This window comes from Pocillopora damicornis, chromosome 13 (assembly GCF_964200805.1).
Source record: "Pocillopora damicornis chromosome 13, jaPocDami1.2, whole genome shotgun sequence".
NCBI classification, from domain to species: domain Eukaryota; kingdom Metazoa; phylum Cnidaria; class Anthozoa; order Scleractinia; family Pocilloporidae; genus Pocillopora; species Pocillopora damicornis.
The window spans coordinates 91724-105807 of NC_142682.1; the positions used below are offsets into that span (position 1 = coordinate 91724).

Consider the following 14084-nt stretch of genomic DNA (forward strand, 5'->3'; position numbering starts at 1 on the left):
AGAGATCATATTCGTCAACAAATCTTTTAATTTAATACTTTTAAGAAACATTTTTTAATTACAAATCCTGTTTACCATTTATCAGTTTCTAGATTATGTATTTATTTATCTATCTTACCTGACAAAAAACTTGTGAAAAAGTATTCAAATAGATTTGTTCTCAAAATCAGTATAAATAAACCCACGGAAATGAATATATTGGGCATTTTTTTAACCAAAAGAGTTTCATTTGAAAAGCTTATGTTCTCCACTGAGCTGAAGTAGTGTCACTCACAATAATAGCATCATTACCAGTTAGATCAGGTGAAAACTTTGAAATGCGCTAAAAGTGTGTTAAGTAACGTGAAAAACTTAATGAAAGCCGTAATGGTCTGTCGTCAAACATATTTTTGAATGGTTAACTTTCGGTTGTTAGAGGCTTCAATGTAATTGATTAAAGCTGAACGAGTTTTTTTATGCGATAAAAATAATTTTGCAATCAGGAATACTGGTTAACAGCTCCAACATACGAAGTAAAAAACCTATGAAGGCATTGCAGCATAGTAAATTCAAGAACAGAATGGTATAGCTTAATTTACATTAACTCTGTACAAAATGAGCAAGCTACAAGAACAATAAAGATGGCAACTTTAAACTCGGTCATAAACAGTCACAGGGTCCTCAACAAGGAATCTGTCCATTGGAGTTTGGATTCTGAGCCCTGATTCTCTGTCAATGAGCCACAGAGACCTCTATAATGGGCCTGACTATTATTATCTTCATATACAACACGCATGCACCATACTGCCACCTTTAGCGATGTCCAAACCGTTGTTTGAGTGAAAAGAAGTTGTAAATAGAGTAAGAAGGAATAAATTTCTCCTTAAACAATTTATTCTGTGGATACACGTCCTGCTACAAAATGAATTTATTTTTTGTCATCCTTGGATTGACACGTTGTTTGACTCAATTTTAAGGGCTGTACTCGTGGCATGCGGAATTGTTTATACAATGTACACATGCCTCGATAAATGTCTCACGCCCCGATAAATGTCTCTCGTTAGCTTTTAAAGCTTTATACAACTAGATATGATCACCATTTTCACCTTATTTACAACAGCGCCAATAACTGCAATAAGCAAGGCACTTCGTTGATCTTGAAAATTGCGTAAATGGATCACGTGACCAAATCATCACTCATAAGCCCGTCAAACGTTTGTGTCTCTAAGATCAGGTGCGGAGCCACCACTGCCGTTGCTTCGTAAGTGAGATAAAATTGTCTCAAAATTTGCGGTCAGTCGGTCTTCCATAGCTATCAACCGTGCTTCCATTTTATCAATCCGCTGTTCGAGAACTTTAAGTTCTCTTCCGTGCGTACAGTGATCTCGAGTTGAAGTTAAATGCGAGTGTAATGATGGAAGAGTGGAATGGATTGATGGCATAAGAGTGTGAATTTTGGGCTCACTTCCTCCCGCAGGATGGCGAGAATGTAAATTGACAACAGGTGAATTTTGGTGTTGAGATATTCGGCCGTTTATCATAAAAGTTGGTGAGCCTGTTCGTTCAAGTTTATCAACTCCTGAGCGCGACGAAAATGTTGATCTGGCGTTTGATAGTCTGCGAGACCCTAGGTTTATCTCTTCATTATAAAGGATAATTTCATCTTCCTGCGAAGAAAATATAAAACAACTTTACGCAACTTTTTCTATTAAATAAAAAGATAAAATGACTGAATTTTTTTAAAGACAAAGCAGCTATAAACTTTGTGATTGTCAGTCAACTTCAACAAAGCTTTCTTAAAAAGCGATCTGAGAATGTGATATGATTACCAACTCAAAGCTGCCTACCAGTCCCTTACATATTCCTTAAGGGTATGTGCCTATGCAGAAATTAATTTTTCAGCAATAAATCTCAAGCAGTTACATCGTTAAAGATCTCCACATATGTGCCAAAACACATTTGTATATCAAAATACTATTTAGAAAGATGCATGTCTGCAGTGTGCATTTTATTTCGCTCATTCCTACCTCTTCTTCGTGACCAAGATTGTAAGCCAACTCGAGGTGTGTGATGAACTCTTCTCGAAACGACGAGTAAGCCTTTAAAACTGCAACTAACTCGCACCAGGCAACAGAATGGATTTCACAGTGTGTTTGAACTCGAAGACTGGCGTTAGCCTTTGGGATGTACATACTCTGTACCGTGCTGTAATCACAACTTATGACATCACCCTTGCCTGTCAATAAAATTGCATGAGTTGGTTAAGATACAAATTATTTGAACACCTACCAGACTTTTTTTTTTACCAAAGTGAACAACGTGATAACAGACCTAATCTGAATTAAAATCCTCAATGTAAGTGCAAAACGAACAACTACTTTTAGGCGGCGTGCAACTGGGAAACATTTCTAGTGAACAAGACTGCAAGGGAATGGTGCTGTGATGCTAGACACAGTTGTAATGAGAATTATTATTATTTTTATCGATCTGTCTTCTAAATTGTTATCATTATTGCCATTGTCTCTGTTATTGCTGTATCTAATTACATGGGTTTTATCTATCTATTTAAGGACTGGTTGAAAGAAAGTGAAAAGAAAAAGAAAGTGGGGGTAGCCTCTTTGCCAGAAAGTAAGCAGAATCTTATCTATTTCTTTTTCCTTTAAAAATTCCTTGTTCAGATCATTTGGTTAAGAAGTACGTGTATTTGACTTCATGGGCATATAAAAGAAGGTAAAGTGAATATGTAATGACCCAACCTAATGTTAACATGGTCTCGTCAGATTTCACAACTTCAATGTTTCCTTTGGCTATGAAGTAAAGTCGCTTCACTTCGTCCCCTTGTTTAATGATGAAATGACCCGGCAGGTAATGTCGAATCTTGAACCGCAGCGCAAGAGCCCGCAAACAGCCTTCGCTAGCGGTTTTGAAGGCCCCGCATTCTGTGAATAAATTTCTGTGTAAATGGAGACAAACGTCAGCTTGAAGGGATTCTGGGAAGCGGTTGAGTACCTGGATAGAGGAGATAAAATATTTATTATTAATTATGTTTCAAAAGTATGGCCCTCAACTTTATTTAACCCTTTAACTCTCAAGATCTCATTAGTAATTCTCCTTACTATCTCCCATACAGTTCTTGTGATGTTAGTGTGGAGAATTTGGTATTGGATTATCTTATAATCCCCTGGCTGTATCGTATGGGGGGACTGTGGAAAGAACAACTCACAGCGTTTAGAAAGGTTACAAAATCAGGCCATGCGTACTATCCTCTCTACAAATCGTAATACATGTTCTCAAGAAATGCGTAGTAAGCTTTCCTTATTATCATTGGAGAGTAGACGTAGATTCCTAAGACTTAATCTTGTTTTTAAGATTATACATAACATAAATTGCCCACAGCAATTAGAGAACTATCTCCTTAAGAGATCAGCCTTTCATACCAGAAATTTTAGAGACTCTACCTTGTTGAACATTGTTGCTACAAAGACCAAAATGGGTCAAACGTCATTTAAATGTACTGCTGCTAGGGAGTGGAATCTTTTACCAAAGGACATTCGAGAGATACAGTCTTTATCTAAATTTAAGGCGATAGTTTTTGAATATTTTTTAGAACACGATAAATATAATCATTTATGTAGTTTAAAATAAGTATTAGCTTTTCTATATATTTTATGTTATTTTAATTCATACTTTAGTTCTTTATAGGGTTTCTCCTTTGATTTTGATTGATACTATTTATCATGCTGATCACTAGTTTATACCAGCCAATCTATTAGATTGCTGATTAGTCTTATCAGTTGAAATAAAGCTTATAATTATTATTATTATTATTATTATTAACTGATATTTTTTCTTTATTCTCATCACTTGTCTGCTTTATATTGTATTGATATTTCAGGAGGAAATTCTGTCTCGGTCACTCATGGGAGTAAAGGGTTAAATCATTTCACGAACTACCGGGATATGAGAGTACAGAAGAACTGAGCATTGACATTAATGTTATAAATAATCGCCATCATCCCTTTAAGCCCCGTTAAATTGTGTTCCAGACTGAATAATCTCTCATTTTGTTCCGCTCTCTCCAAAATGCATCGATCTCTAGCGTCTTGCCTTGTTAACACATCCTATTTGATAAACACGCATTAAAGAGATGCTTGTCCATGCCTGTTTACCTTCCAAGCAGACGAGCAAGAAAAAGACTAACTTACCGTTTCCATGTCAACACCTTTAGTATAAGCCCATTCGTGCCTAAAATACTCGTCCAACTCCTCTTTGGTGGCCTTTGGTATTTTGTAAAAGCGGACAAAGTCCTCGATCACTCTCAAATCTCGGTGAAAACGGGACGTACGCGAGTAAAGTCTTTGGATGATAGCAGTGAGATTACCAAATATGGAGGCGTACATGAGAGCTGTGGAAAGGACAATCCGCTGTGAAGATGGCAAATTCAGACTACTGAAATAATCGTTCGAAATTTTCACTTTAAGCGGTAAATGTAGAAAAAATCAGAAAACAAGGGTTAGGGAAGCCTACTGAATGGCAAACTGCTCTTTTTTTGTGGTCTTCAACACTTACAATTCTAGGATCAGTTTATATGTAAGGATTGAAAAAACTGGTAAAGATAGGAATCACTCAACTCAGAAAAAGATGAATCACTGTTTCTGAACCTATACAACAAAACTAGTTGAAAATAAATGAATGTTGGGTCCTTGCAGTCTTACCACCAATTATCATTACACAAACTGAAAATATTTTCTCAGCGTCAGTGTTTGGGGAAACATTTCCAAATCCAACACTTGTCAGGCTGCTAAGAGTAAAGTACAAAGCGGTAATGTAGCGAGTCTGGAGATCTGGACCTGTTGTATTACTATTCAGGTTTAAGTTTTTCGTTAGCTCTTGTATCCATCCTATGTCATTCCTTTTCTCTGAGTAGCCAATACCATGCCAGATACACGCCAGCCAATGGGCGATTAGGGTGAAGAGACACGTGAGCAATATGACTACTGCTAAGCCATACTCTGAGTAGCGGTCCAGTTTTCGCGCCACTCTCACCAGGCGCAATAGACGTGCGGTCTTAAGAAGTCCAAATAATGTTGTTGCCTGAATGAATTGAAATGAAGTATTACCTCTATTGAAAACTCGTTGAAAATTCCAACTTTATAAAACACAGTTATTTCTTAGTTACTCTTTCCCCAATTTTCGTCTGTCGTAGAAAAGACTTCTCAGAATATAATCGTTCGAAACCCAGAAAACTGGGATAAAATGTAAAGTTGTTGTTTTTAATATGTCACGTGTAATCATTGCCATGAAAATGAAAAATGACACTTAGTCGCTTAAAAGATTTAGCGACTTAAGAGAATTAAAACAGCAATGGCAGCGGTTATTAAATAAGGCACAAGATTGTTGTTACTTACCGAATCAACCTTGGTTGTGATCATGAATTCAAAAGGTATAGCTGCGACAAAATCCACCACAAACCAGGTTTTCAAATAATGGAGAGCAATTTGCTTTGGATTACTTATGACTTCATCCGTGTTTAATTTGATGAAAGTTGTCCTAAAATTAATGAAAATGTCGATAATAAACATGAGGTCCACACAGAGGTTAAAGACGAGCAGCGGGGTAACTTTGAGAAAGCTCCAGTCTCCTTTTGTTTTTTCTTCTAGTTCCTCTTCTCTATCTTTTTGTAGAGGCATTAGAAAAGCCACAGAGAAAGGAATCTCTATCGCTGTGAATATGACAAGCGCAAGTATAATCCAGTCCCACACGGCCTTGAATAGTGAGTCATGTCGGATTGTGCAGGCATGGAGTTGGGCTTGGGGCCGAGAATTTGAGCTGGGACTGAGAGACATCACCTGCAAGAGGAGACAAAATAAGACCTCCCGTGATTTATAATAATTAATGCGTCTGCGACGTACAACCTGCCTCTTTGATTTTAAAATTCAAAGAGAGTATCACAGTAAAAGTTTTCGCTCAAAGTCTTTCGACTAATTTGTCAATCTTTCTTCGCTTTTGCGAAACATGTATATGGCACAGGCTTCTGTAATGGTTGTAGTGAACTGATCGAAATCGCGTCCTATCCTGAGAGAATAACTTATAACAGCAGTGGTCAGCAGCTTCGGATATCCTCACACTTAAAAATTTTAAACCAAAATACCAAAGTCGACAATGTGATAAACACCGTATGCTACTCGAGAGTTAATGTTTACAGTAAAAGGACGACACAGTAGACACTATTTGAAATTTCTTCCTCTAGCTGGCAACACATCGTAGTTTCATTCAAGAATTTAATCATCAAGTGCTCAAAAACTTAGGTAACATCTATTTGAAATTAAAAGTTCGAGACATAATTTCGTGAAGTTTGTTTTACATTCCGGCCTGTGGGTGATATTTCAAAAGTGCGGACGGTTGAAGCTTGTACTGAATTTTTTAATTCTCGTTTGTTTTGGCCTTAAATTGCCTTAATTACTTTAGCAGGGTCCGGTGCTTTGTGTTCCAGATATCTTATAAGCCTTTTGACTTCCTGCGATTAAATTATTAACTGCTAATTTGGAAGCACTTTTTGGAATAGTTTGGACACAATATAATTGTGATGAAAACTCATACATCATAAAATCATTGACATCTTCGCACATCTAGATGGTTCGAAGATTCCCATTTAAAAGTTTAGCCCCATTCTTGTATTAAAACACTTGAGAAGTTTAACTCTTTTTGCTTCGAAATCTTTTAGTTGCAATAAACATCAAATCGATGGAAGGCAAGGTTAAAAGTTGTATTCGAGCGAGAACAAAATTTTCTAAAAAAGGATTCCTCATCATCCTTGAAGCGAGACAAAACTGATACATAGGAAAAATTGTAAGGCGGGACCTAATTTGAAATAAAAGGATTTTATAAAAGAGATCTATGAAAACGTTCATCCTTTATTGAGACCCATTTTGGAAATTATTCGGAAAATGCAAATTTTCACCAAGATAATTGCAGCTGGTCTACTAAAAATATCAAGTGAATTCACCTGTTCCTTGAAATTAACTTCTTCGTGGCCAGCCTCTGAATAAACTTTTCCCAGAGTTACTTAATGACGAGCACTGTGACCAGTTCGATGTAATAAAGCGTAAAAATAAACGCTGGGAAACAGCGCATATTGTTTCAACGAAACTCTAAACTGCATGACAGTGTCAATGGCGGGATATATTACAACGCAACAGCAAAAGAAACAGGAAGGTCGCAGATTGAAGCGAACCATAAATGGAATTTACATTTCCTATGACAGACGTATATGCACCCTGCTGGTTTGCGAAGAAAAAGTGCGCTCGATAAAATCGTGATAAAAGAAGTTTCTTGTCATTTCAGACCACACAATATCGGAGAAAAATTCTATGAATTACATTTTTAATAGGAATAACTCTTGTTATCTCAGATGCGATTACATATTTACTTTAAAGCATAAAACGACAGCAAAATTTTTTTGAAATCTTGCATTGAAAGAGGCAATTTATATTCGAATTTGGGGCTAATATTTCATGTACATCTTCAAAGGACAAAGAAAATAGTTTATATTTTGGCAATAATGTGAAGTTGTGGATTATAAACTTTCCGCCCATGTCGCTTTAGCGATAGCTGAATCTATTATATGCTGTTGCTTTATTCATAGCTTTCTTGTCATCTCAGAAATATAATAATATAAAACCCAGTAAGGAAATACCTCTCGCTCTCAAGCGTATAAAAACTATCTTTCGATATATTTCCTCAGAATCCACGTTTAGGGACATTTAGAGAAAACTAAATTAAACCTTTCATATTGAAATAACGAATATTTCAAGATAGTAAAGCAAAGTAAGAACGCTGCGTGGTTCCACAGGAATGTAAAGAAATGGCAAGAATCCTCGAAAGTAAATATATTTCGTTCAAAGATAATGAAATGGTCATGATATGATTTATCTTGCGATCGCTGTTGTGAAACTTGCTCGATAACATTCTTAAGTAAGTACTTACCAAATTATGACCTGCAACTACTAAATTTAAAAACCTGCTGTTGCAATCAAGATCCTCCGGCAATAAAAAAAGATCTAGTCATCTCAAACATTTCAGCAACTTTCATTTCTCTATTAGACGTACACTTAAAAGTTGTCGGGAAAGTCAAGTTCATCTGATGTACAGTAACGTGTAAATGTCATTTTGGTCAGCCTGTAGACGTATCACACAATCGTAAAATGTTAATTCACTTACCAAACCTTCAATTCCCAACTGCGGTGCAAACGAAGCATTACGAACACCTAGCAAGCGACGACTGGCCGACATGTTTCGCGCTTGCTCTATATAATTTACGAATTATTATGAGCGCGTATCGACGGCCTACTACGAAACCATGTTGCTTTTGTTGTAGCATGCTATTATCTTTCAGGCGAGCAGGATGTTGTCTTGTCGCCTCTGTTAGTGACGTCACAAGCGGGAGTTTTATTTCGCGCGCACATTTGCGGATTCAGAGAGATGAAAGTGCACGCACATATGAAGACGGTGCCAGAATAATGTCTTTCATTGCAAGTTTACAAAGACACTATGTACTGTATTTTGAAAGCTTAAGTGTCTAAAACTCCAAAAAAACGAAATGTGAACTCAAAGTTCACGGAGCTATATCCAACTATTTATAACCTGTGCTTAAACACCAGTCGGGTAGAATCAAAGAGCTCTTTAACCATTTTATTCCCCAATTATCTCAAAATGCAAATAACTTTCGGCAAAAACAGGTAAATTGAAATTTCTACTCGCTCAATTTGTCGTAATTCAACCAATTTTCCTCTTCCACTTACTCGGTCTCACGTTGCTATTTTTTCCTCCCATTTAGGGGATCTCTCTTCTTTCAGGCTGTCTCAATCTAGTTATGCGGTCTGATCTCACTCTTAGCGGGTTGCAACGTTTAAATGAATGAAAATCTACATATGTTTATTCAGTCTCTTTGTCAGCCCCGTTGCGGGTGGCAGGATGAATTTTTGATTGCTTACAATGTTCAAATTTCATTAGTTTTTCTAGCTAGCAAATGACCATTGTCAACATAGCGGAGAGGACCACATTTCAACAGTCTGGCTACATAGGATGATACAGTTTCCACCATGAACAGCGGACCGGCCTTCATGACCGGCCCTACTTTTAGCGTTTGGCAAACTGTCAATAGTTTTCTTTTTAGCTCATACCAAGAAAAAAGCACAAAATATGGGACAAATAAACATACCCAACCAGAAAATTCGTAGTTAAACCGCCCAATCAGATTGTGGTTTCTTTATCTGTGTGCCAGGCGATGTTCTTTTTCTTGTAATTTTCAAACTTTGCCTTCTGTTAATTTTACTTCAGAGTCGTGTTAGATTGAAACATTCTTGAACAATTTTAAGAATTATCTATTCTAAATCAGGTTGACCTAACATGACTTTAAACATCATGAACTTACAAATAAATGGAACTTGAAAATTTTCAATTCAAGAATGTGATTCGCTGACTCAGTCCTAACCTATAACTGGTAAGAAAAGAAAGATAGTTGAATGTTGTTGAAAGTTTAAATTTGCGTCATTTACGATTCATATATTAAGTGCATGTCAAACGTTAGGTGTCTTCACGCCTTTGCTGACTTTAATAAATTCACCGCCATTTAGGTGGGTATAGGCGCATATCCTCAGAAGCAACAGAACTTTCTAATCTCTCGTCGACAGAAATGATTGATCGTTCGGGAAACAGGCTTGAGTCGCAGGCAGAACTAAAAGAGATCTCCTTGAAACAAAGACTTGAATGCTTTTCCTTCTGATTACAGAGAAGAACTTACCACCCATGGTACCATTTTGTTATCGATGAGTTGATTTGGCAAGTGTCAAAAGAGTGCGATTCATTTGAATGATTAGTAAGATCACAATTTGCCGGCATTGGCGGTACAAGGGTCAATATTTAATGAGTACGAAAATACGGATTCAAGGCAAGCTCGTCTCAAATTTCCCACAACAGAAAATTTTATTGAGCCATTTTCAAATAGCGGCCTAGACCTAGGTGGTTTCCGTCTGAGTATATTGCAATTGTATAATAAAGGACTGTGTTTGGTAATAAACAAAATATGTCGCTAAATACCGGCTAAGAATGATTTATATCCAGTCTGCGTTGTCTGATTTTGTTTTGCAGGCCCTAAAATTAACGGCTTCGAAATAACAAGAAGGAAACGAAAACAAACAGTTAAATTAAGCACGTAAATTATTTATGTTTCGAGTCTTCACAATTGCCAAAAGTATTCCATTTTTGTCCATACATCATCACGTATAAATTCAATTGGAATAGTGCAGTTTTGCTGGAAAAGACAACATGGGCCCATTCTTAGAGAAAGAAAGAATTCAACATGGACAATAATTTTCCTATTCCCGGTGTGCAATGCACCGCTGGCAACTGATGAAAATATCAAACACAGAGGTTTCCCAAATATAGCGTGAGATGCGACAAGCCTAAGCTGTAATTATGCCAAACAATATTTGCATCTCCTGAGAGCAATTGAAAAGCAATGTAATATATTTGAATATTAGAATCATAAATATCTCATTGAGCGACATTTTTTACCATAGCAAACTGTGACATGGTTGCCTTTGAAGTAAGACAGAAAAATAAGGCTGGAATGATTCGATTAGGGATTAACTGAACTAACAAAAATAGTCTTTTAGCCTAAAAATGAATAAGTCCTTAAGGTGCTGTTTAACCCTTTCTTCGCCTGCACAAGAGTAATTACGATCGAAACACTGCGTTCAAATGTGCGATCAGCACCAAACATGATTGTGAAATTTGTAAGGTGTACCTGAGAAAAGGATGGTTTCTAAATAGTTATGAACGCGACTGAACGCACGAGAAAACACATTGCGCGGCAGTTATATGCATATGTCAGTCAAAGACACAATAGCAAGTGTTAAGTTAAGGAGTGAAGAGGTAAAAACAACATGCTAACCTCAAACCGTACGAGCTTCCACCGCGGCATTTCAGTTTCCGGCTGACAATTTACTTTACAAACATAATGTGTCCTTTTGCCAATGAGCAGAAGCCAGTTGTCTTTAAAAGAAAGATTTTTTTCTTGGTTTTGAAAATTTACAGATATAAGGTGGTTCTGGTTGCTTGAAATTGGAAGATCAAAATTCGTTGTTATTCGACCAGGGGTAAACGCCATCTGTTGTGTTTTCTCTACTGCTCTTCTTATCCAATCAGAAACCGAGGAAAACTTCGACAGATGTTTACCCAAATTAGCGTCGCTGGTGAGTCTTAGTAATGAAAACGGCTTCACACATTTTTATTAGATTTAATTTTTTACTTTGTGAGAAATTCCAACAATTAAAGAGCTTGGTGAGCCTTTGATGTTCAAATTAACTCAGTTCAACATAAAAATTTTCACCTGCTTTTATTATTTTGATCTCAGTTTTTTGAAAATTAACAAAGCCCGCTTTTCGAAATGACTGCAACGAAGTTAACAGTTATGGTTGGGAAATGGGCTTCAAAAAGGTAAACAGATAACACAGCGGGTAAAACTCTCTTAGTAGACAAATAAGGCAAGAGCAAGGTAAGTAGAAATAAACTATTTTCTCTTAAAACGTTCTGTTTTTGCCGCTGATTTGTTAAAATGTGTCTGACCAATCGAGAGTAAATGGGAAGTTTTCCTCGAGGTACGGAGAGTGAAATTAAATTTGATGTCGTAAAAATATTGATTTTCAAGAAAGAATTACAAAGAATTAATAAGGCAGGAAAAGTATTGGTACATGAAGCCAAAACTGTCGTGAAAGAAACCGCTTAATTAAACCTTCTTAAATAGCCAGGATTAAAATTTATTTTGTGGCACGGATAAAAGCCTGGATTAAATGTTTTGCTGTTGTGTCGATCTTCATTTACGCTGATGTTTGGTTCGATATATGCTTTTGACCAACATGTCAGTTTAAACATGTCTTTGGTGAATTCTGTCCTCTTACCCACTTTACATATTCATTGCTTTGAAAACAGCTGTCTTCACAAGGTACACTTAACAAACAATACTAAGCTTACGGGCGAAAAGTCCACGGTTAAAAATAACAATAAAAAAAATATGATAAACATCGCGCGGCACACCAGAACTACATAGCCTAACCTTAGCTTTTTTTGAACCTCGTGTCAGTTTGGTGAGACGTATCAGAATCGACGGAGCATGTTTATCCTCCAAAATATCGTAAAAGAGTGGCAGTACTCGTTTTGACTTGAATGTATTTGTATCTTCTTTGATATATCTCGATAATCTTCTGTTTGGATTAGGTTTTACATTTTACATGGCGAAATTAGGAAGCAGAAGGGGGTCGTAGCCTCGTAAGGTGCGAATAACCCCCACCCTCTGGTATGAAAAATAATTTAAGATATAGACGGCATTGAGATAAAATATTCCGTAGTCCTCCTAAATTCCAATGAAGAGAAGGGTCACTCCCCTGGTAAAGAGATGTTACCTTCACCCCTCAGTTTCGGGTTCTGATCAATGTATTTACCCAAACATTTTACAAGTTTGCTGGAGCTATTTATCCGTGTATCACTACAAAGTATTTCAAAGAAAAATTTTTAGCATAACTTTTTTATGCACAGTATTCAGTTGAATGTAAATACCACCTGCAACGAATCATTAATTCACTCGGTCAGAAATTTAGTGTCAGCCAAAAACAATCTCGTTGATGAGTTGGAATGTGGCCTAAACAATAATTATTACCTACCTTAAAGCTCTTTGCCGAGTTCGTCAAGTTCACAAAGCAAAGCGGAAGAGCTGAATTTGAGGAGACTGTGAACTGATAAATCCAACTTAGTTAGAAGCTGGAAGATTTGAATCTTGGAAACAGCTCCACATGCAGGAAACACCGACATGTTTCCTGCTCGTCCTTCTTAATAAGCTGTACATTACAAGTTTAGACTCGAGCGGTTTGAATAGTCGCTAATTTATGTCCTCAAAGTAAATCTTATCTTTTGATGGAAAGTTTAATCAAAATCAAGATTGGCCGAGAACATCCAATGAGAAGGTTGAGATCCACTGGTGACAATGTAATAAATAATTCAACTTTGAGAATTTAGTTTTTTCTTGCTGAAAGCTATTGAACATTTTTTTTGGTCCATTATCAGGCCTTGTGATTCCACGTATTAATAGAGAAGTTTGGTCATTACTTCAAACCTTAAAGTCCTTTGTAGGAAAATGCTAACTTAAGACTTTCTATCCAAGGGGCAGACAGCTATGGCTGTCTTAATTTTAAACAGTAACCTCTGCTTGTCATTTAAGTAAAATATTTAACATAACATGATTTAGATGTATCCAGAATTAGTTTGGTGTTTACGTGATTAGTTTTGTTTTTTAAAAATCGAATTTTAACTAGTTCCAGATATGACTATGTTAAACTGACTGTTAACTCAAAGCGCTGTTAGCTCAACTTAGAATAACCTCTCTCTTAACATAAGGTTCAGTGGCTTTCAAAGAAAATGATAACTTATTGAAATAAATAATAAGTATTAATTTTGTAATGGTTTTCGAGGACTCTGCTTGAGAGCAAGAGTGTATTGGAACAAAAAAATTGGGTGTACTTTTCTCATGGATTCTTTTTTTTTTGAGACAGCTCAACTTGGCCATTTTCCACAAAGAAAATGAGATATTTCACATTTTAGGTGGAGTTGTCTGCCTCTCAAACTTTGTTAGTAAACCCTAAAAAAAAGCTTTCTAGGGACTAAAGTTTACGTGTGGGATGGAAGACAACTTTATATACAGTAAACTGACTTAAAACAAGAGTTCACACTTACTTGTCTCACACTGAATGGAACCGGAGGAGAGTGAAAGCTGACACAACCTCTTTGGACCTCCTTGTCTCTAACAAACTCAATCTCTAAACTCATTATTCTAATAACGAGCTTAAAAAACAACTCAGTTTCTTAATTAAAGTTCTAAAAATAAACGTGCATTGTAAAATAAACCAATAAAAGACACCGCTTGGTGTCGGCAAAGAGTTCGACATCAACTGCAGTGATCATTGGTTTTGCGGTCGCACCCGTAATTTTATACAGATTTTATTTATCTTACTTAGGTCAATGCTTGTGACGAAGAGAAACTAAAGGCTCATCGT

General features: G+C 36.5%; 1 protein-coding gene across 5 annotated transcripts; it reads right to left on the reverse strand.

Annotated features, from left to right (window-relative positions):
* Nucleotides 1-10: 10 nt before the first annotated feature.
* LOC113676840 (voltage-gated inwardly rectifying potassium channel KCNH6) lies at nt 11-13856 on the reverse strand. 5 transcript variants are annotated; one of them, XM_089192715.1, is made up of 7 exons: nt 13765-13856; nt 5388-5828; nt 4695-5073; nt 4185-4384; nt 2736-2988; nt 2007-2215; nt 11-1646 (listed from the first exon to the last, which is right to left on the reverse strand). In XM_089192715.1, exons 2-7 carry the CDS (start codon nt 5823-5825, stop codon nt 1188-1190), a joined length of 1938 nt encoding a protein of 645 aa, XP_089048841.1. In that variant the 5' UTR covers nt 5826-5828; nt 13765-13856; the 3' UTR covers nt 11-1187. The 5 variants fall into 5 exon arrangements, with proteins under 5 accessions (XP_089048841.1, XP_089048842.1, XP_027049362.2 ...); XM_089192716.1 differs by lacking the exon at nt 13765-13856 and adding an exon at nt 12699-12834; XM_027193561.2 differs by lacking the exon at nt 13765-13856 and adding an exon at nt 10934-11165.
* Nucleotides 13857-14084: the final 228 nt, after the last annotated feature.